At 40.1% G+C, this 22709-nt stretch overlaps 1 protein-coding gene across 6 annotated transcripts in view; it reads right to left on the bottom strand.

The window, feature by feature from the left end:
* Positions 1-22709, bottom strand: part of sntg1 (syntrophin, gamma 1) — a 517427-nt gene that overhangs the window by 121787 nt on the left and 372931 nt on the right. For 5 of the 6 annotated variants that reach the window (XR_006311406.1, XM_043688307.1, XM_043688306.1 and 2 more), the window contains one exon: positions 7811-7867. The exons of the other annotated variant lie outside the window; for it this stretch is intronic. Coding sequence is in view for 4 of the 5 variants with exons in the window: in XM_043688307.1 (XP_043544242.1) it covers positions 7811-7867 (57 nt within the window). In the remaining variant the exon portion in view is untranslated. The remainder of the gene's footprint in view (positions 1-7810; positions 7868-22709) is intronic. 6 annotated transcript variants of the gene reach the window in all.

Raw genomic sequence — 22709 nt, 5'->3', positions numbered from 1 at the left:
TGGAACAATAATAGTGCTATTATTTATTAGTGCATTTGCTGTGCAAATTATACATGCAGATAATTTCATTAACTGAATATAATTAACTGACTGAAACACAAAAAAAAATGATGTTGGCTCTTGACATGTTCTGTGAATATTAAGACAACTGGATGCCAGGTGAATAATTAAAAAACAAATTGGCTCTAACATTTTGTATATATAATATATATATCATATACATAAATTCAAAACTGTCAACCTGTCAGATATGAAACAGGCCTTTTCTTCTGTACTTTATGTTAACAGTTAAGACATTCTAACATAAATGGAAATGTTGCTATTCACCATACATTCTCTGATCAGATACATGTACATGTACAGGTACATAGAGATCTTATTTTATCATATCACAAGATATAGTATTAAAATGAGAGGCAAGCTGGAGCAAAACATGACATAAGGGCAACTATAGTAACATGAGGGAGGAGCTGGGCAGAATTGACTGGGAGAGGAGCTTAGTAGCAAAGACAATGGAACAGCAATGGCAGGAGTTTCTGGGAGTAATTCCGGAGACACAGCAGAGATTCATCCCAAGGAAAAAGAAGCATGGTACGGTAAGGATGAGGCAACCATGGCTGGCTAAGGAAGTTAGGGATGGCATAAAATCAAGAGAGAAAGCATATAGTGTGGCGACGGGCAGTGGGAAACCAGAGGATTGGGAAGTTTACAAAGACCAACCGATGGCAACAAAAATGAAATCAGAAGGGAGAAGATTAAATATGAGGGTAAGCTAGCCAGTAATATAAAGGAAGACTGTAAGAATTTCTTCAGGCATATAAAGGGCAAAAGAGAGGCAAAAGTGGGCATTGGACTGCTGAAAAATGATGCTGGAGAGATAATAGTGGGGAATAAAGAAATGGTCGAAGGTAACTGAATAATTACTTTGCGTCAGTTTTCTCTTTGGAAGGCAAGAGTAATATCCAAAACATTCAAAAGAGTCAGGGGCAGAACAGAGTATGGTGGCCATCACCAAGGAGAAGGTGCTAGAAAACTGAATGGCCCGAAGGTAGATAAATCACCTGGACCAGATGGACCATACCCCAGAGTTTGAAGGGAGAACTGAAGAGATAATGAAGGCGTTAGTAGTGATCTTTCAGGAATCGCTAGAGTTAGGGAGGGTCACAGAGGACTGGAAAATCGATAACATGACAGTCCTGTTTAAAAAGTGAGAAAGGCAAAAGACAGAAAATTACACACAGATTAGCCTAACCACAGTTGTGGGTAAGATACTGAAATCCATTGTGAACAATGAGATTTCTGAGTACTTGGAAGTGTACAGTAAAATAGGGCAAAATCAACGTGGCTTCATCACAGGGAGGTCATGCCTACTAGGATTCTTTGAGGAAGTAATGAGCAGGTTAGGCCAAGGAGACCCAATGGAGGTTACCTATCTGGACTTTGATAGGTAACCTATCAAAGTTACCTATGATAGGCAACTTTCATAGTTAGAAGGCCTTTGACAAGGAGCTGCACAGGAAGCTACCGAATAAGATAAGGGCCCAAGATTTTAGAAGCAAGGATAGAAGCTTGGCTGTCAGGTAGAAAACAAAAAGTGATGATAAAAGGGTCTTTCTCAGGATGGTGTTCCGCAAGGCTCACTGTTAGGACCACAACTTTTCACTTAATACATTAATGATTAGATGAAGGAATTGAGCGTTTTCTGGATATGTTTGCAGATAATACAAAGTAGAGGGACATGTAGCATTGTGAAAACAGGGAGGCCACTTCACTGAGTATACTTAAAAGGGAATGAGATAGGTTCTTGATTGTCAAGGGGATCAAGGGTTACGGGGAAAATGTGGTAGAATAGGGCTGAGATACTTATTAGCCATGTTTGAGTGATGGAGCAGACTTGATGGGCTGAATGGCCTAATTTTTGCTCCTATGTCTCATGACATGCAGTCTGCAGACCTCACTTTCTCCTCTGAGATACTTATTAGCCATGTTTGAGTGATGGAGCAGACTTGATGGGCTGAATGGCCTAAGTTTTGCTCCTATGTCTCATGACATGCAGTTAAACTCTAAAACAGTTCTGTTGCTGACAGCATTATCTCACATCTTCACTGTACTTGGGATTGTTTACTACTTTCTTTGGATTACTTCTGTGGTCAGTAAGAATTTATTTCAAATTTGTTACTTGTAGTTAAATCACTGATTTAATTACTTGCAAATCTCAATTATAGTGTCCCACTCATTATACAATAAGTGCAGCTATCCTTATACAATAATTGATGGTTTATGTTTAGGATTCATATAAAAAAATATTTTCTTATCTTTTTGATCTGTTACAGTAAGAATATTGGGGGATATGTCCCTCTGCTTCCCCATATTGTACCAGCTCTAAATAGGTTTAACCACCATCGACAACTGGGAAAAAATACAGGGGCTCAGTTTAAATTCAACTTGGAAAATAGTGCAACACACATGACATTCAATTCCACTCTGCACAACATTTTCCCCATAACTTCAAAAATGAGCTATCAGTTTTGCTAATACCTATTTTGTGCCAACAGTCCATAAAAGTTCCATGCCTATTTTTAGTGGAAGGCTGTACATCACCCCTGTGCTTTTCCAGAGAAAGGTAGTTTCAATGTTCATGTGTTTCTTACTTGAGTTGCACATCACTATTTAACATTTCCAGGCTTTTTAATCATATACTGTTACATTGTGCAATTTACAAATGTTAAACAGTGCATAAGATCACTATTTTTGAAGTTATTTTTGTGACCTGGAAGAGATACTGTGATATATAGATGGTTAATGACAGATGATTCTATCCAAACTTTACAGAAGATGAAGTCTGACTGAGTTAGATGCAATTGTCTACAGCTGTTTCAAGCCATATGAAACAGCACAAGTGGCTGCCTGGGAATGCACAGAGTCATACAGAATGGAAACAGATTCTTTGGTCTAACTAGTCCACGCCAACCATGTTCCCAAACTAAACTAGTCCCACCTGCCTGCTTTTGACCCATATCCCTCCGAATGTCTTTTAAACGTTGTAACTGTATCTGCATCCACTACTTCCACTACACACGAACCACTCTCTATGTAAAAAGGTTGCCCCTCAAGTCTTCCTTAAATCTTTTTCGTCTGATCTTAAAAATATCACCCAAATTTTGAACTCTCCCATCTAGGGAAAAGACCTTTACTTTTCACATTATCCATGCCCTTCATGATTTTATAAACCTCTATAATGTCACCACTCAATGTCATACACTGAAAGAAGTTCCAGTCTATCTTGCCTATTTTTATAATTCAAATTTTCCATTCCTGGCAACATCCTGATAAAACTTTTCTGAACCCTCTCCAATTTAATAATATCTTTCCTAAAGAAGGGTAATCAGAACTGCATAAAGTACTCCAGAAGAGGCCTCACCAATGTCCTGTTCAACCTCAACATGACATTTCAACTCCTAGGCTCAAAGGAGTAATGAAGACTATCATGCTAAATGCCTTCTTAATGATACTGCCGACCCGTATTGCAAATTTCAAAGAATTGTGTACCTGAACCCCTTGGTCTGTTTGTTCAACAACACAACCCGGGGCCTTAACATTAATTGTCTAAGTCCTGCCTTTTTTTGTTTTACCAAAATACAATACCTCACATTTATCCAAATCAAACTCCATCTGCCACTCCTCAGCCCATTCACCCAGTTGATCAAGATCCCTTTCTAAGCTTAGATAACCTTCTTCACTGTCAACTGTACCACCGATTTTGGTGTCATCTCCAAATTTAATAACCATGCCTCCTATATTCTCATCCAAATCATTTATGTAAATGACAAACAAAAGTAGATCCAGTACCGATCAGTGTGGAACACTGCTGGTTACAGAGCTCCAGTCCAAAAAAAACCCTCCACCACCATCCTCTGTCTTCCACTGTAAAGGCAATTTTATATCCAATTGTTAGGCTCATCCTGGATCCCATGTGATTGAACTTTACTAATTAACCTACCATGCGCAACCTTGTCGAAGGTTTTGTCAAAGTCCATGTAAACAACACCTACCACACTTCCTCATATATCCCTAATCAGCCCTTGCTTCTCCAAGTGTATGTAAATCCTATCTTTCTAAACCTCCTCTCACTTACCCAACACCAACGTCAGGCTCACAGGTCTATAGTTCTCAGGCTTCTCATTGCAGCCTTTCTTGACTAAAGGCACATTAAGCCACCTTCCAGTCCTCTAGCACCTCACCCATGGTTAAAGATGATATGCCAGCTAGGAGTCAGGCAATTTCTTCCCTAACTACTGACAATGTCCTGGGATACACTTAGAATCAAAGAGTCATAGAGATTTACAGCATGGAAACAGACCCTTCCATACTTGTCCTTGCTGACCAGATATCCTAAATTGATCTAGTCCCATTTGCCAGCATTTGGGCCATATCCCTCTGAACCCTTCCTATTCATATATCCATCCAGATGCTTTTTAAATGTTGTAATTGTACCAGCCTCCACCACATCCTCTGGTAACTCATTCCATTCACGGACCACGTTTTGCATGGAAAAGCTGCCCCTTAGGTCCCTTTTACATCTTTCCCCTGTCACCCTAAACCTATGCCCTCTAGTTCTAGACTCCCTCACCCCAGGAAAGGACATTGTCTACTTACCCTATCCATGCCCCTCATTGATCAGGTCCCAGAGATTTACCCACCTCTATATTTTCTAAGACCTCTAGCATTTCATCTTGTATAATGTGAACTGTTTTAAAAATATTACAATATATCTTCAAGAGTTCTCTTGCCTCCATTTCTTTCTTTACAGTTGAAACTGACACAAAATATTTATTTAATATCTCTCTCATCACCTGAGGTTCAACATATAGACAATCTTGTAGATCTTTAAGGGCCCCTCTTCTCTCTCGCTAGTTGCTCTTTTACTCTTAATGTTCTTTAACAATCTCTTTGGATTATCCATAATCTTATCTGCCAAAGCTATATCATATCCCTTCTCTGTCCTCCAGATTTCCCTCTTAAGAATGCTCCTACACTCTTTATACTCTTCAAGAGATTCATTTGACCCCAGTTATCTATATCTAATATATGATTCTTTCTTATTCTTGACAAGAACCTCAATACTTTTATTCATGGTGATTAGTCAGAGCCTAGGAAGAACAGAGGACAAGAGGGAACTTCCTTAGCATGTCGAGTAGTCCCTTAAGGTAACAGCACAGGTAGATAAAAGTGGTTAAGAAGGCATATGAGATACTGGCCTCTATTAGATGAGCCATAAAGTTTAAGAGTAGGGAGGTGATGCTGGAATTGTATGCAAATTTGGTTAGGCCACACGAGAGTAATGTGTGTTGTTCTAACAGGCATAAATGGGGCCCCATGTAGGCTTAATGAAAGTGACAGGAGATAAATAAGTTGTTCAAAGTGAGAACAAGCTTGGCCAGGCAGAAGAGGGTGGTGGATGGGGATTGTTTGTGCCCTTTTTCCAAGAACAAGCTACAAGTCCTAAGAACATCTGACAGATAGCCATATAGAGGGATCACACATCCATGGTGAAGAGAAGGTAAAGATTAGATTACATTACATTACAATGTGGAAGCAGGCCCTTCGGCCCAACAAGTCCACACCAACCCGCCGAAGCGCAACCCACCCATACCCCTACATTAACCCCTTACCTAATACTACGGGCAATTTAGCATGGTCAATTCACCTGACCTGCACATCTTTAGACTGTGGGAGGAAACCGGAGCACCTGGAGGAAACCCACGCAGACACGGGGAGAACGTGCAAACTCCACACAGTCAGTTGCCTGAGGCAGGAATTGAACCCTGGTCTCTGGCGCTGTGAGGCAGCAGTGCTAACCACTGTGATGTAGTGTTAGAATGATCACAGATGTAAGTATGGAGGAATTGGACAAGGGGAGAACAAATCTGGGTAAGTTAGGAAGAAATAAGCTCTGTTAGACAGGAACAGGCAGAAATAATGGATTGCCCAGGGACTCCTGTTTGTGGATTTTGGGGAGAACATAGAAGCAGGCTGTTGGCCGGGGTGGGGGGAGATCCCCAGATGGGATGAGATTAGCGATACTTGTGAACAATGGCCTATCATTCAATGCTGGAATTGAGGCTGATACAATTGAGATGAGTATACTTATGAGGAGCATGGACAAAATATACAGGAAGAAACTTTTGTCTTGGTGGGGGGATCAATGACCAAGGGGCATAGGTTTAATTTAAGGGATGTGAGGATTTTTCTTCATCCAGAGGGTGGTGGGAATCCAGAAATCACTGCATGTAGGCATGGTTAAGGCAGAAACCCTCAAAACATTTAATAAGTGTTTAGATGTTCACTTGCAATGCCAAGTCATATAAGGATGTGGACCAAGAGCTTGAAAATAGGATTAGAAAATTAGGTGGTTGTTTTTGATCTTTGCAGACTTGATGGACCAAATGGCCTTTTTTTGTGCTGTTGAGCTTGATGACTCAATGACATTATGCTCCACCTCCTTTAAGATCTTTAAACTCTCTGAAGTCATGAACTTCTCTCAATATGCCCATTTCCTTTGGGATTACCAATGGTATTGTGTAAAAGCAAAGATAACAGTTTTTAAAGATGGAATGAAAAATATCAGTGTTATGGATTAAAAAAAAATGCACCAGATAGATTTTAGCTCATGGGAAGCCGAAAAATGGAGCATGGCAGCCCATTTCAGGTACCAAAGAAACCTGAAGCATATTGGTGACCAGTGCTCCTTGATGTAGACCTGATAAGCACTTGGTGCCAAACAACTGTACATAGGTGGCTCATCAATTTCAGTCCAGAATAATTGTGGCATACACCTACTCAAATCAGTATGGGGGAGAGACAAGTCGAAATGTAGGAGCGGATCCCAAATCAGTCGCTGCAGCTTAAGATATCAAGTGTAAAGCTCAAAGAAGATTCAAATTATTCTGCTTGTTAATTACAAGCATAAAACAGGTATCATAGAATCATACAGCATAGAAGAGGCCATTTGGCCCATCAAATCTGTACCAATAAAAATACATTGCTAAGTACCCCAGGCCCATAGGCTTGAATGCTATGACACTCACATGCTAATTAAAGTACATTTCAAAGGTTGTGAGGTTTCCTGCCTCAACTAACCTCCCACTCAGTGCATACACAACCCCTACCACCCTTTGGTGAAATAATATTTCCTCAAATTCTGTCTAAACATTCTGCACTTCACTTTAAAACTGTTGAAAATCTCAACAGGAAGAACAAGGCGATTTTACACATTTAACAAACAGGTGAAAATCTGGTGAAGCAGAGTACCCACCAATTATTGACCCCATCAAATCTGTAGTCTGGTTTAATCAGTGGATGAAAATCTGCTGGCTTACAGAACAGATGGGCAATGGACTCTGTTAAATTAATGGGCATGCCCTGAGACAAACATTTACTCCAATGATATTGAAATCTACTCTGAGCATTCAATCAACCTTCTCCTTGCAAGGAACAGTTGAAAGTCTCAGCTGCATCGTTTGGGGAAGGATTGCAGAATTTTATAGCAACTACTGTGAGTTAAATGAGCTTTATTGACCAGGACTTTGTGTGCAGCCTTTATATCACATCCACAATTGTTACTCGATTGAGGAGGAGAGAGAAGCAAATTGTGCTTTAGCTGAGAAATTATGCAAAGTAAAGACATTCTAACTGCACAGCTGGTTCTGAACTTTTTTGCCAACACAAAATATTGCCGATATTGCAAAGGATGGACTAGGTATTGAATAAAAATCATTTTCAAAGAACTAATAACGTTTGAAAAAGACACCTTTATACTTAGACCAAATCCACCAATTGTCTGTCTTCTGATTGAAACTGTTCTTTCCTATGGAAGGAGCATAATAATTTAGATTTTAGATTAGGTACTATAATAAAAACCCAAGCACTCAAAAATTAAACAATTTTGATATCATTTAAAATGTCAAACTCTAGGTATTACTAATATCTTCCTTCATTGGAAGAATCACAATAATCTGTACATGTATTTTTGAATTCATGCTGATAGTAGGGTATCTTACACTCAAGGAGTCTTCAGTCAGTCTTCAGCTTAGCTGGTTTTTTGTGTGCTGCCTGAAAAGATATTAAGACATCTATGCTTTGTCGAGGAGGCAGTGTTTCTGAAAGGGTTAATGTTGGCAATGGTATCCAGTTTCACCCAATGTAATAGTGCCGTAAGGACCTGGGTGGAGAAGCTTACAATCTTAAAGAGGATCGATCTTATCCTAGGTCTCGCAGTCGTCATAGTAACACTGTCTAATTTAATAATGTAATTTTATTCAATTGTTATCACGCAATAAACTACATCTTGCTTATGAAAAGAACCTCTTCTCATTAAGAATCACTAGTGGATTTTCTTTACCACTGTATACCATGTAAGCCCTTGAACACAATCACGAAGAGAGGAATGATGGACACAAACTATTCAATCACAAGCTAGTGTGGTTAACATTATAACATATGAAACATTGCTTACTGTTAGGGCAAAAGCTCACTGCATCTTCTTCTCTGCAGGAAGTGAAGAGAACAGTGGCAAGTCTTCATCTAGAATTAGGCTTCTGGGAGAAAGCATCCCTCCCAACAGGATCTATTAGCAACTTAAAGATCAACATCTTCTTCACTCAGCAGCATCATTGCTGTGAGAATGCAATCACAGAGACTAAGATCACAGGCTAAAGGTGGGTGGGTAGGTGACTTGCACAAAGATTTTCTAGAGGTGAGATTCATGGGCTGAGAATAGCAGAAGAGTTGGAAGCAAAAATAGGGGTAACTTTCAGCAGAAATACCCTACCATGCATATGTTACTCCAGGCACTGTGTGCCTTTGACCATGGATCTTTATACTTAGAACTTAATTTAGAGTAGTATGACAGAGAGACTATTGAGACTATTAAGACCTTGCCCTCCAGATTTACAACCTGCCAGACAGGCAGTTGAATAAATGCTGGAAGATGGGAAAAGAAGATGGGGCTGGCCCAAAGAAATCTGGTGAAGTATATTTAAGGAGGATCTTTAACAGCAGAACACCACCTGAGCCCGAGCAAAGGACATGGCAACAAACCAGAGATGGCAATGGAGTCTTGCTGCTCTTTATAAGGCACAGGACTGGAGGAACAAAGTTTATGTAACTGCAACGTTTGAATAATCTAGAGGAAGTGGTCGGCTTGGTGTTGAAATTCTTGATTCAAAAATTTAAATGGAAACAGTTTCTTCCAGATATGGTCTGGTAGGTTTCCTACGGAGCACGAAATAGGAAAGAGAATGAAGCTAGGCCACACCAGAAAAAATAGCCATGGAAAGTTACTCTATCAGAAAAGGGGAAAAGAGAGAGAAAGGATGTTAACAGGACGTCTCATCTGCTGAGGGTCTTTGGGGACAATTCTCCTACCTCAATTTTGAAGATAGCCAGTGCTTGAAATAAAAGCATGATGAGGCTGTGATTGAAATCTGATCATTGCAGCAACTACAACTAAAACCTCAAAGCAGCTTAGATGAAGTCTGTTTTGTCAATAGTTGTCAAAGTGACCATGGTTCTTAACCATAATGCAAGTGGCTCTTTCCATGCTGCTCCCGGAGATGGCAGCAATATTTTTTTAACTTCATTTCAGTGCACTGCTGCCCAATGTGACTGTGGTTTGCGACACACAGATAGTTTAATCTCATTCCTTCTTGTCAGGCTCAAACTGGGAGAGTGATCACAGGAATTTGCACAGATTGCAGACTTTCCATTGTGCAAGTTGCCATTGCTTTGTACAATCTGTAATTCAAATCAGGTATTTCCTGAACTGAAAGTGATTTCAACCTGTCATATGCAGTTGATGTATGACCACAAATAGTGTGTCAAAGCGGGTCAATAGGAAATAACTCGTGTAGTAGTCAAGATTTCTTCACTCTGCAATCTCTTGACAACTGTATTTGACTCATTTGACTATGGCAATTAGCGACATCCAAAGATGGTTAGTCAGTAGCAAGATTAATCCACGTACAGCTCATGAACCTGCTCAGGATGTGCACATACATATAACATGCATTCAAAAAGAGTCATGCTACTGTAAGAAATATTATAGAGCACTGTACCTGTACTAACAAGCATGGCTTTCCAGTGCCATATCTGCTTGGGAGGAACCTTACATTGCCCAGTTAAGGAGGTATTAAGATAATGATTGTGTCCTACCTGCTGCACATCCTTTCCCTGAGTGATAAAAACTCTTTGCGCCACATATCAGATGAAAAACTGAGCAGTCGTCTTGGTAGTGGAGGAGAAAGTTAAGAAAGAAGTGAATGTAGTAGGTGTCATGTAAGATGTGCTCTTTGGGGAGTTTGATCATAATAAGTCTCTTATCCATGTTTATCTCATATTAAATCTGGATGTGAGAATATAAATTTTGTGCGTATATAGTATTTAACATTACACTTCTAACTTTGTATTGCAAAATTTATTGCTGTTTTGTTTAAAACTATAAAATGTTGTGATTTTCTTCTTCTTTTGAGTTGGGCAATACGGTCACACTCCTGAAGAGACTAGGCTTGCTTGTGGAGTAACCAGTACAAGCAACTATTAACCAATATTGCAGTTCTGAAGCTGACAAGAATCATGTCCAGAAATTCCAATAAAAAAGGTGTGCTTAAACAGATCAACCTACTGAAATCAAGCAGTGAATGCTGGAAATTATCAAAGAAAGTTAGAACAAATAATCAAAAAGGATAGCAAAGGCTTCTACAGGTATATAAGAGAGTTGCATGACTGTTGGTCCTTTGAAAGATGAAACTGTAAAGTTAAGAGTGGGGAATTAAGGATAATAAGGAAGTGGCAGTGGAGATAGTGGATCCATTGGGTACAATATTCCAAAAATACCCTGCACATGGGGAAGGTCCCAGTGGATTGGAAAAAATGCTAATGTAACTCCCTAATTCAAAAAGGGAGGGTGGCAATATGTAGGAAATTACAGACCAATCAGTTTAACATCTGTTTTTGGGAAAGTGTTAGAATCAATTATCCAGGAAACAATATCTGGACACTTGGAAAGTCAAAATGTTATCCATCAGAGTCAGCATGGTTTTATGAAAGGCAAATCATGTTTGACTAATTTGCTACAGTTCTTCAATGACGTAACAAGTAAAGTGGATAATGGGGTTTCTGTAGATGTTATATATCTGGACCTCTAGAAGACAATTGATAAGGTGCCGCACAAAAGGTGAATTCACAAGGTTGGATCATGTGGGATTAGTGGTAATTTATTAGCTTGGATAGATGACTCACTGATGGACAGAAGACAGAGAATTGGAATAAATGTTTTTTTTTCTGGATGGCAAGATGCAGCTAGTGGGGTGCCTGAGGGTTCAGTCTTGAACCTCAGCTATTTACAATCTATATTAATGACTTGGATACAGGGACAGAAGGCTATATAGCCAAATTTGCAGATGACATTGGCAGGACGGTAAATTGCAATGAGGAAATAAGAACCTTACAAATGGATATAGATCGGATAGGATATTGGGCCAAAATACAACAGATGGAGTTTTACATGGATAAGTGTGAGGTCATGCAGTTTTGTTGAAAAATTGGGAAGATGACCTATTATCTAAATGGGGAGAGCAGAGGGTGCTCTCGTGCAGAAGGATCTGGGTCTCTTTGTTCACATTTCACAGAAACTAGTGTACAGGTATAGTAGATAATAAAGAAAGTGAATTGAATGTTGGCTTTTATAGCTAAAGCAATAGAATATAAAGATAAGGAAGTATTATTGCAACTATACAAAGGCATTAGTGAGACCACATCTGGACTATTGTGCACAGTTTTGGTCCCCTTATTTGAGGAAAGATGTAGTGGCATTGGAAGCAGTTCAGAGGAAGTTCAATGGATTGATTCCAGAGATGAGAGGTTTGTTGCAAGAAGAGTGATTGAACAGTTTAGGTCTATACTCTTTGGAATTTAGAAGAATGATGATAAAAGGTATGGATAAAATAGATGTGGCGCGGATGCTTCCTCTTGTGGATTACGCACATTTGAAAGTAAATTTGTTCCAAACAATGAAAAATTAGATTAATAAGTGTAGAGATAAAAATCTGAGTACAGGCATACACAAAAAAATCCATTTGTAGCTGTCTCCAATAATTCTTACGATGTTACTGTTTTATAAGAGTGCTTAACAATCATCATTAAGGAAGTTATATAGCAAAAGAAACCAGACATGTTTGCATTTTTGAAATAATGCTTTAGTTTTATGACTCTATGACTATATATGCATCTGAAAGTTGGGCTGAAATTGGCAATGTGTTTCAGCGAAGTGAAAACAATGAAGGTTTGATAGGAGTTCCTCTGCTTGGTTCAAATGAGTTGAAAACAAAGGGAGAACTATCCTTAGGGAAAACCCTGTAATACTTAATAAACTCAAACCAGTACTTTCAAACAATTTTGCCTGAAGGTTTCTTTAACTATTGTTCTGGTAGAGTGGAATCTGCTTAGCAATACAAAAGAGATAGGGTCTGCAGTCATGGAAACCTAGACTATTATAGAATTACTTAATTTTTAAATGGTTTGTATCATAAGAAGTGTATTAGTTCCAATTCAAAGCTCATTCCTATTTGCTAACTCATTTTGGTTGATTTACCAGATGTTTGAATGTGTTTTATACCTGGTTGAGGGGACAATACATCTATTATGGATCAATTAGAGATCCATTGCCATTGGAGCATTTATTTTATCATGTGTGCTTAATCAGTGAGTCTTTTAATTTTGATAATGATATTCATCCCTGCCAGAACCCAATGCACTGACTGGCTGGTCTGACATTTATTCAATACCATAAAAAACTGACTAACATCCAGTCTCCAAGTTTCACAACCAATAATGGAGTTTACGTGCATGGTATGTCTGTTTTGTCAAAATTAAGGATTTCTAATTAGAAGGACCATGATTTAGATCAAAAAATGTAGCACCACCTTAATTTTTAAGGCTACACCAACCACAGGAACGAAGAGAAGATCCATGGAGGTCCTGTTAAATGTGTTCTCTCGTATCCAGCAGACAACGTACAAAACTCTTTTAAAAAACTCTTTAAAAGGCAGAAAACGTGAGCAGCATAGCATTTTTATGTACTGTTGGGACAACATACCAATGCTTTTGGACCATGTGAAAAACTAGAAGCTATTGAACTCTTTAGATTTCTGGATTACACATGGTTTTACCAAGGACTGAGGTCAACAGCTTATAATAGGCTGGGACTCACCTACTGACAAACACTTCAGTTACATTGGAAAATTAGCCAAGCAAAGCTTTGACAGAGGTAAGAAATGGGATAAAGACATGATTTGTTGTCCTTGATTGCTGGGAAATTTGGCATTTGAAAAAGATAATGGGCCCTTACATTGATAGTTACCTAGCAACCTTTTCTGGAAAGTGCAAAAATAGATAAGTCCCCTGTGCCAGATGGGATTTATTCTAGGATTCTCTGGGACGCCAGGGAGGATATTGCTGAGCTTTTGGCTTTGATCTTTCTGTTCTCATTGTCTACAGGAATAGTGCCAGAAGACTGGAGGATAGCAAATGTTCTTCCTTTGTTCAAGAAGGGGAGTAGAGACAACTCTGAAAAGTAGAGACCTGTGAGCCTTATGTCGGTTGTGGGTAAAGTGTGGAAAAGGTTATAAGAGACAGGATTTATAATCATTCAGAAAGGAATAAGCTGATTAGGGATAGTCAACGCAGTTTTGTGAAGGGTAGATCATGCCTCACAAACCTGAATGTTTTCTTTGAGAAGGTGACCAAACAGGTGGATGAGGGTCAAGCAACTGATATGAAATAAATGGATTTCAGTAAGGTGTTTGATAAGTTCCCCACATTAGGGTTTTGCACAAAATAAAAATAAAAGATAGACGGGGTGGTTAAGAAGGTGTTTAGCACGCTTGACTTCACAAAAGAGGGGCGGTATGGTGGCTCAGTGGTTAGCACTACTGCCTCACAACACCAGGGTTTGATTCCAGCCTCGGAAGACTGTCTGTGTGGAGTTTCCACATTCTTGTGTCTGTGTGGGTTTCCTCTGGATGTTCTGGTTTCTTCCCACAGTCTAAAGATGTGCAGGTTAGATAAATTAGCCATGCCAAATTGCCCATAGTGTTCTGGGATGCCGAGGTTAGGTGCATTAGTCAGGGCTAAATATAGGGGAATAGGTCTGGGTGGGTTACTCTTCGGCCCACCAAGTCCACATCAACACTCCGAAGGGTCTGTTTCCACACTGTAGGGATTTTATATGAAAAAATACTGGAGGCATGGGATTGAGGGTGATTTAGTGGTGCGGATCAGAAACTGACTAGCTGAAAGAAGACAGACGATGGTAGGTGATGGGAAATATTCATCCTGGAGTTCAGTTACTATTGGGATACTGCAAAGATCTGTTTTGGGTCCACTGTTGTTTGTCATTTATGTAAATGACCTGGATGAGGGCATAGGAGGATGGATTAGTAAATTTGTGGATGACACTAAGATTGGTAGAGTTGTGGATACTGATGAAGGATGTTGCAGGTTACAGAAAGACATAGGTAAGCGGCAGAGCTGGGCTAAGAGGTGGCAAATGCAGACAAGTGTGAAGTGATTCACTTTGAAAGGAGTAACAGGAATGCAGAGTACTGGGCTAATGGTAAGATTCTTGGTAGTATAGATGAGCAGAGAGGTCTCGGTGCCCAGGTACATAGATCCTTGAAGGTTGCCCCCAAGGTTGATAGGGTTGTTAAGAAGGCTTACGGAGTATTAGCTTTTATTGATAGAGGGATTGAGTTTCGGAACCATGAGATCATGCTGCAGCTGTACAAAACGATGTGGCCACATTTGGAGTATTGCGTACAGTTCTGGTCACTGCATTATAGGCAGGATGTGGAAGTTTTGGAAAGGGTTCAGAGGAGATTTACTAGAATATTGTCTGGTATGGAGGGAAGGACTGACCAGGAAAGGCTGAGGGACTTGAGGCTGTTTTCATTAGAGAGAAGAAGGTTGAGAGGTGACTTAATGGAGACATATCAGATAATCAGAGGGTTAGATAGGGTGGACAGTGAGAGCCTTTTGTCTCGGATGGTGATGGCAAGCACGAGGGGACAAAGCTTTAAATTGAGCAGTGATAGGTATAGGACAGATGTCAGAAGCAGTTTCTTTATTCAGAGCGCAACAGGGGTGTGGAACACACTGCCTGCAACAGTAGTAAACTCTCCAACGTTAAAGGCATTTAAATGGTCATTGGATAGGCATATGGACGACAATGGAATAGTGTAGGTAAGATGGGCTTCAGATTGGTTCCACAGGTCGGCATAACATTGAGGGCTGAAGGGCCTGTAATGTTCTATGTTCTTTTCTCGTCTTGCGGTTCTGTTTCAAAAACCTAACAAGGAAATAAAATTACATCCAAAGCTTTCAGTAAAAGTTGCAAGTCTCTGTCTCTCTCACTCTGTCACTCTCTGTCTCTGTCTCTCTTTCTTAGTTGAAGTAATTGTGTATCTGATAAAGTTTCTACATCTCAAAATTTTGATTACCTTGTAAATCCTGAGAAGCTGAACTGTGATCATTTTCAAATACTTAGCACGAGCCTGTCCAAAGGCTAAACCAAAGCTTGTCTAGAAGACCTGTCATCTGTCTACAGCTCACTAATCTCCAGATACAATGCATTATCTACCCCACTAATTTCTGGATGCAATGCATTATTCTCTGCCATTTCCGCCACCTACAATCAGACCCCACCACCAGAGATATATTTCCCTCCCCACCCCATCAGCATTTCGCAGAGATCAGTCCCTCCATGACTCCCTCTTTAGGTCCACAAACCTCCCCCCCCCGCCACTCAACCCACCCTTCAATTCAGGCACCTTCCCTTGCCACCGCAAAAAGTGTAAAACTTGTGTTCACACCTTCCTCCTCACCTCCGTCCAAAGCCCCAGAGGATCCTTCAACATCCAGCAGAGATTCTCCTGCACATCCTAACACCTCATCTACAGTGTCCATTGCTCTTGATGTGGTCTCCTCTACATTGGGAAGACAGGACACCAACTTGTAGAACATTTCAGGGAACATCTCTGGGATACATGCACCAAACAACTCCATTTCCCTGTGGCCAACCACTTCAACCTACCCTCCCAATCTGCCAAGGACATGCAAGTCCTCACTCTCCTCCACCACCAAATCCAAGCCACCCAATGCCTGTAGGAAGAATGCCTCATCTTCCACCATGGGACCCTCCAACCACACGGCATCAGTGTTGGTTTCACCAGTTTCCTCATCCCCACATTCCTGCTGAAGGGCTTATGCCTGAAGTGTTGATTTTCCTGCTCCTTGGATGCTGCAGGACCTGCTGTGCTTTTCCAGCGCCACACTTTTTGACTCTGATCTCCAGCATCTGCAGTCCTCATGTCCTCCTTGATCAGTCTACAGCTATCAGCAATTTGATTTTCTCAATCAGAAACCCGTGAGCTGTGATAACTTGTCAAATTCTATCTTTTTGTTATTCAGGCTATTGGCCAAAAGGGTGTTCTGCTTTTGCCCTTTGAAAACTACCATACGATTTTGTGTGTTTTGTGTTGGGATTGAAAAGGGATGTAGTTCCAATTTCATACTGTAGTTTAGTTGTTAACCAGTGTGGCCAGTTGCTTTGGAAATGAGTTTTCTTTTATTAAGGAAAAGTTAAAACAAAGGAAGTCTTTTTTATTCTGGCTAGCAGCAGCAAAGAGAAACCATTCACTGTTTTAGTGAATGAATCAGGACATTTACACTAATCATGCAAATCGTGGCGTAATGGGGCTTGACTATCAGCACATTCCACCTATCCCATTCACAACAGTACCAAAACCCACGCTCGAACATTTCCTACAATAGCAGGGCTCAAGTCAACATCCATGAAAATCCACTCATTGCTCTTTTTCCTTACTCCTGATAGATCCATCTGAGCAACGCTCTTCATAAGCCTATTGCTCTTTCACGTTCATGCTTCACAGTCACCCAAACATGTGTCCTTCCTCCAATCTGTAAAAGTCAATCAGAATGTTCATACTACAGCTTCATGCTGGAGAAGAGCACACAACTTAGTGAGAGATGGGAAATGTCTTCCAGTGATCTACATCATACAGTTAACCGGTAGTGCCTGCCCACATAGAAAAGATGTCTTGCTCCAGGAGACTGGAGGTGTTGTCAATTACCTGTCAGAGGATCCTGAAGCTACAGGTCATTGATGCTCAGAGCTGTTGAGAGCGCTAATCCTCTATATGTTAACCATATTGTGTGCATGTTGTCTCCTAATTGGATATTTGGTGTTTATCCCATCTACTCTATAGGGCTAAGCAGAAAGCAGTTGGTGCCACTGTTAATGGTGCTCCTGCTATTTCAGGTGCATTTGATTTTGATTTGATTTAAGCTTTAGTATCACATGTACTTAGGTACATAAGGAGTACAGTGAAAAGTGTACAATGTCGCCACATGTGATACCATTTTCGGTACACAGTTACTTAGGTACAAACTGAGGTACAAGAAGTAACATAGAGAATCAAATGTAAAAGTAAAGAATTACTGTTGATCCTAGTATAAGTAGGAAAATAAAGATACAAAGTTGAAAGTTAACATCACAGTCCTTCCTAATAATAAGTGGAAAAATAAGGAATAAAGTTCAAAGTTAAAGAATCTTTCCAAAGTGCACTCCCTATAAAGGCTCGGTCTCCTCCACTTTCGCTCACTTACCAGTAAACCTCGAGCTTCCTGCTATCAATGCCGCAGATGCCGGGGAATCAACACTTTGGGCTCACTCTACCCGCACTGGGCTCAGGCCCATATGCACCTGACCTCTAGCCGACACCACCCCAGGTCCAAAGTTGCTTTCCCTGCACCGGAATTCCAGCCAACACTGCTCCGGGCCCACGGTTGTTACCATGCTCTTTGTGACGCCAATGTCACTGCTGCACTTCCTCCAGGACTCCAGAAGGTAAGTAAAAAATGAAGAGAACAAGAGAGAAGGGAAAAAGACGAATGTGGCTGGCCTGGAGCAGACGAGCCTACTGTGCCAGTGTCGCTATCTTGAACAACTGGCTTGCTCTTCCCTCCATGCTGTCGGATCCTGCTCTCTCCTGTAGCCATGGGGAGCCCTCTCTCTCTCTACTCAACAATGCTCACTTGCTTTCTCCTGCTGCCATTGCCTTAAAAGGCCTTAAAATGAAAGAAAAAAGGAAAGAAAGCAAAAGAATAAAACAAAATTAAGAAAGCAGATGGAGGCAGATGAGTCCCGGACTAGGAACTCAAATGTGTCACTGTAACTCGTACAATTGGCAGTGGCGTTGTCTCTACTCTTGTCCCTCAGCAGTAGTGGAATTTGGAGATACAACCATGGTGAAGACTGGTCCTAAGGAGCTACTGCTGAAGTTGAATGAAATGCTTAGGAGAGATGACTTTCAAGAAGGTGGCAGTCATCTGTCAAGAAATGAAAGCACTATCTGACATAGAAAGTCCAGTGATCTCAATGTTATGGCTAGATCACGTCAGGATAACTAATCAAAACTTTCCAATGTGTTTGTTTCACTTCAGAAGCTGTTTCTGTTTTCTTAGTGATCCTAGATAAGTTGCTGAAAACAGGTTCCATGGCTGGAAAATCTGGGATTCAGTGCTAAAGGACCTCAGAATCAGCTTAACAACTATAACTTCTTAATTATTTGTGTGAAAGATCCTAGTTTCCCAAACCACCCTGGGGAGAAAGTGGGAATTGAAGGGATCACAATATGATTCAACCCACATCCGATTTCCAGGTTTTTCTTAACCTGCTTGCCCTTAACTGCCTACAATGAGCTGGAAATAATTTGTCAATTGCATTCTCAATTAAATATTATTGAAATATCTGAATAAAATGTGTGCAATAATGTCAAATTTAGCATCTGAATTTCTGAATTGTACACATGCCCAGACCACAGCAACATTCAATACAGTCTCTCCTCTGATGGCCATTTCTGGGACCTGAAATATTGAAATGAGTGCATGCACCTACTTCAAGAACTGCTTGTAAAAGTGACCTGAAATACTTGAATCTTGCAATGCACTACCTCCGCTCACTCTTCAACTCCACTGTGACCTGGCCAATTTTCCTTAAACCTTATAAATAGGTGCAGCTTATTCAATGCCTTGAATTGGTGATCCACACAGGTTAGATACCAACTGACATAATCCATGCAAGTGAATTAATTGGTAAAGAAGAGAAATACTTTTCATTACATAGGCGGAAAAGTCACTGCTTGTGAATATGCAGAGGTTGCACCTCTGACAGGACTTTGTATGCTATAGAAAGATATTAAACTCTTATGGGCATTCTGGAGAGGAAGATCTTTGCATTGTTATTAGTAATCATCACCTGCTGAGTGCACGGCTCAAGAACACAAGTGAGGTTTGATTGGCTAATCCCTCAAAATGGACACGGTCATTGCAGTATGTAAGCAGTCCTAACCCATTCATTGTTATGCCAGCTGCATGTTAAATTCATATTGTTTGGTCTTCAATGATTTTTATGTGTACCCATGCTACCAGCATTCTTTAGCTCCCTTTATCAGCAGGCAAGTCAATATTGTGAGTTTTTTTTATTACTTAAAGGAATTCTGTTTTTGTTAACAGGATTCGTGATTGAGAAGTTCCCTAGACACTGGTGTTGTTCTGCATGTATAATGCACCAACTACCTGTGAGATCAAGGAGAAAAACTGAAGGGAGACAAGTCACAAAATAGAACACAGGGGACTGTGACACTGAAGGCTGTTTGAGGAAGGCAGGAAATGAGCAATGAAATATGATAATGATATAATATTTATTCATTCGGGTACATCTAGCTTCCTTTAAACACAGATGGGAGAAATGTCAAAATTATAAAATCTGGGTTATAGAGCTTTAAACTAAAGAGATTCAAGATTTCCAATGAAAAGAAATACTTGCAGCGAAACATTATGGAACTAAGAATAGCAGCATTTTGAGTAAGTTCAGCAGACTGTGATAGAAAGAAACTAAGAGCTGAATCTTACACCAAGTACCAGCTCCCTACCAAAGTGCAAATGTCGATAGTGCACCCATCTCTACTTAGCTGGCTTGCCCACTTTAGTTTATCAGGTGCTGACCCTTTAAATAAGGAAGTGGGATTCCCATTCATCATCAAGATGTTGCCTCACCTCATAGAGCTCTGGCCAATGTGAGGGGGTCCTCTGACATACAGGGGTCCTGAAGGAGGCAATCCCACCTTTCAACTCTGCAGGGTTAAATCTACTGAGCTACAGCTTGGGGGCAGACCTCCCCTGCTACCCGTTAAGTTGCAAAGAGAACTATGTGTAACTCAATATTAAATTAATATAAGTGAATGTGTTTTCAGTCTCTGAGTTTGTGGTAACAAAGCCTGAAAATTAAATATTTCCAGGTATTTCATGTTTTGAAAAGATAGGCAAATAGATAAGTGAGGTTTGGAGGGCAAGTTAGCCTTGATAATAAAGAATGACATAAGGCATCAGTAAGGAAGGATTTTGATTCAAGGACAGAAAGCAGAATCAGAAAGAACCAAGGTTATAATGCATAAGTGTCAGAAAACATTAGCAAATGTAGCTTATAGCTTTCCCCGGATCCATCCTGCCTCTGTTAAAGTAGAAATGCAGTTGAACAGAATGTTAAACCAGAAATAAGCGGAGCTTGTATGAGGAGGTTTTCAATGTCTGGGGCCACAATTTAAGGGCATGGGGTCAGCCATGTAGGATTGAACTGAGGAGAAATTTCTTTATTCAGAGAACGATGAGCCTCTAAAATTCTCTGTTACAAAAGCCATTGAGGCCAAAACACTGTATGTTTTTGAGGGGATGTCAGATATCACTCTTAGGGTTAAAAAGATCAACAGATATTGGAAGAAAGCAAGAACAATATACCTAGCTGGATGATCAGCCATGATCATATCGAATGGCAGAAGAGGCTCAAGGGACCTACCCCTGCTCCGATTTTTCATGTTTCTAAAATAGGATGCAGTAATCTTAGAGATACATAAATTAGACAAATCAACAGGCAAAGCAGTTTGGAAGTAATAGTTCATGGAATACATTGAACAAATTTATTTTGGAGGCGAGGTTGTGGAGGAGGGCTGTATCATATGTCTAGTGTGCCAGCTCAGGGCTCATGGTGGAATGAAGATAGGCTTTCTTATAGGTATATCTTTTTATTCTTAAACTATTCAAAATGGCATCTGATTGTGGCGATAATAGAATCTTTTCACAGCATTTTACTGTACTTGTCACTTGCATTTTACGGTGAATATCAATCATTAAATTCAATATATCATCGACTAGATGATGAGCATATTATTACTATTATACAAAGATATAAAATTTCATAACATATGCTGGAAAGAGAGACAGTGATTCCAGAGAATATCATTTCAGTATGAGAATGATGAACAAGGCACTGGAACTAGATGAGATGCATCAACGGATATAGATAGAAGAGAGAACAAATACTGCAGGGGGACTGCCCATTAACTTTCAGTCTTCTCTAGCTGTGAGAGAGGTGCTAGAACACTGGAGAAATGCACACAGCATGTTCTTGTTCAAAAAAAGGTTGCAAGGATAGGTCCAGCAATTACGAGTGAGTCATTTGAACTTCAGCAGTACAAAAACTTCCAGAAGCATTTATTCATATGAAATTAGTAGTCACATGATAAAAACCAGGTTGATTAAGAAAAGCCATCATGGATTCCTAATGAGTAAACTGTTTAATTAACTCGCTGGAGTTTTGTGAAAAGTAAGAGGCTCAATAAGGGTGATGCTGTTGATGTGATGTGACATGGATTTTGAAAATAAAATTGATATAATTTGATATAATGCCATGCAACAGGCTGGTGTCAAAAAAAAAGCCTTTGGAATAAGAGAAAATAGTCTCCTAAATACAAAGCTGGCTGAGTAATAGGAAAGAGTAACGTTCAATGGATTTTTCTGCACTGAAGGAAATGGTTTTTGTAGTGGAGTCCAGTGGTTGGCATGGGCACCCTTGCACTTCCCGATTGTATATTAATGATCTAGATCTTGGTCTGGAGGGAACAGTTTCAAAGTTTGTACATTATATGAAACTTAGAAGTATTGCAAACTGAACTGGATGGGGTTGAACTCAAAAGGACATTGCCAATTTGTTGGAGTGGGCGACACATGGCAGCTAAAGTTCAATGCAGAGTAGCATGAGGAGATGCATTTTGGTTTGAAGAACATGGACAGACAATATAAAATAAGGGGTACAATACACATGATGGTCTAGGAGCAGAGGAATTTGTGTGTGTGTGCATAGATTATTGAAGGTGGAAGACAGATGAAAAGAACAGTTAATGAAACATGCTATCCCGAGGTTTATTAATGTTGCACCGCGTAGAAAAGTAAGGAAGATATGCTAAACCTCTGCTGGACACTTTTGCCAGGCATCAGCCTGAATATTGTGTACAGTCCTTGATGCCACAATATCGGAAGAATGTAAACACATGACAGAGAGTACAAAAGATGTTTCTAAGAGTGGTTTCAGAGATGAGAAACTTCAGTTGTGAGGATATATTGGATAGGTTGGGACTGTTCTCCTTGGAGAGAAGAACGCTGCAAGGTGGCACAGTAGTTAGCATTGCTTCAATTCTAACCTCGGATGACTGTCTGTTTGCCTGGAGTTTGCATGTTCT

This window comes from Chiloscyllium plagiosum, chromosome 4, assembly GCF_004010195.1.
Source record: "Chiloscyllium plagiosum isolate BGI_BamShark_2017 chromosome 4, ASM401019v2, whole genome shotgun sequence".
NCBI classification, from domain to species: Eukaryota; Metazoa; Chordata; class Chondrichthyes; order Orectolobiformes; family Hemiscylliidae; genus Chiloscyllium; species Chiloscyllium plagiosum.
This window is presented reverse-complemented; position numbering and strand designations above follow the sequence as displayed.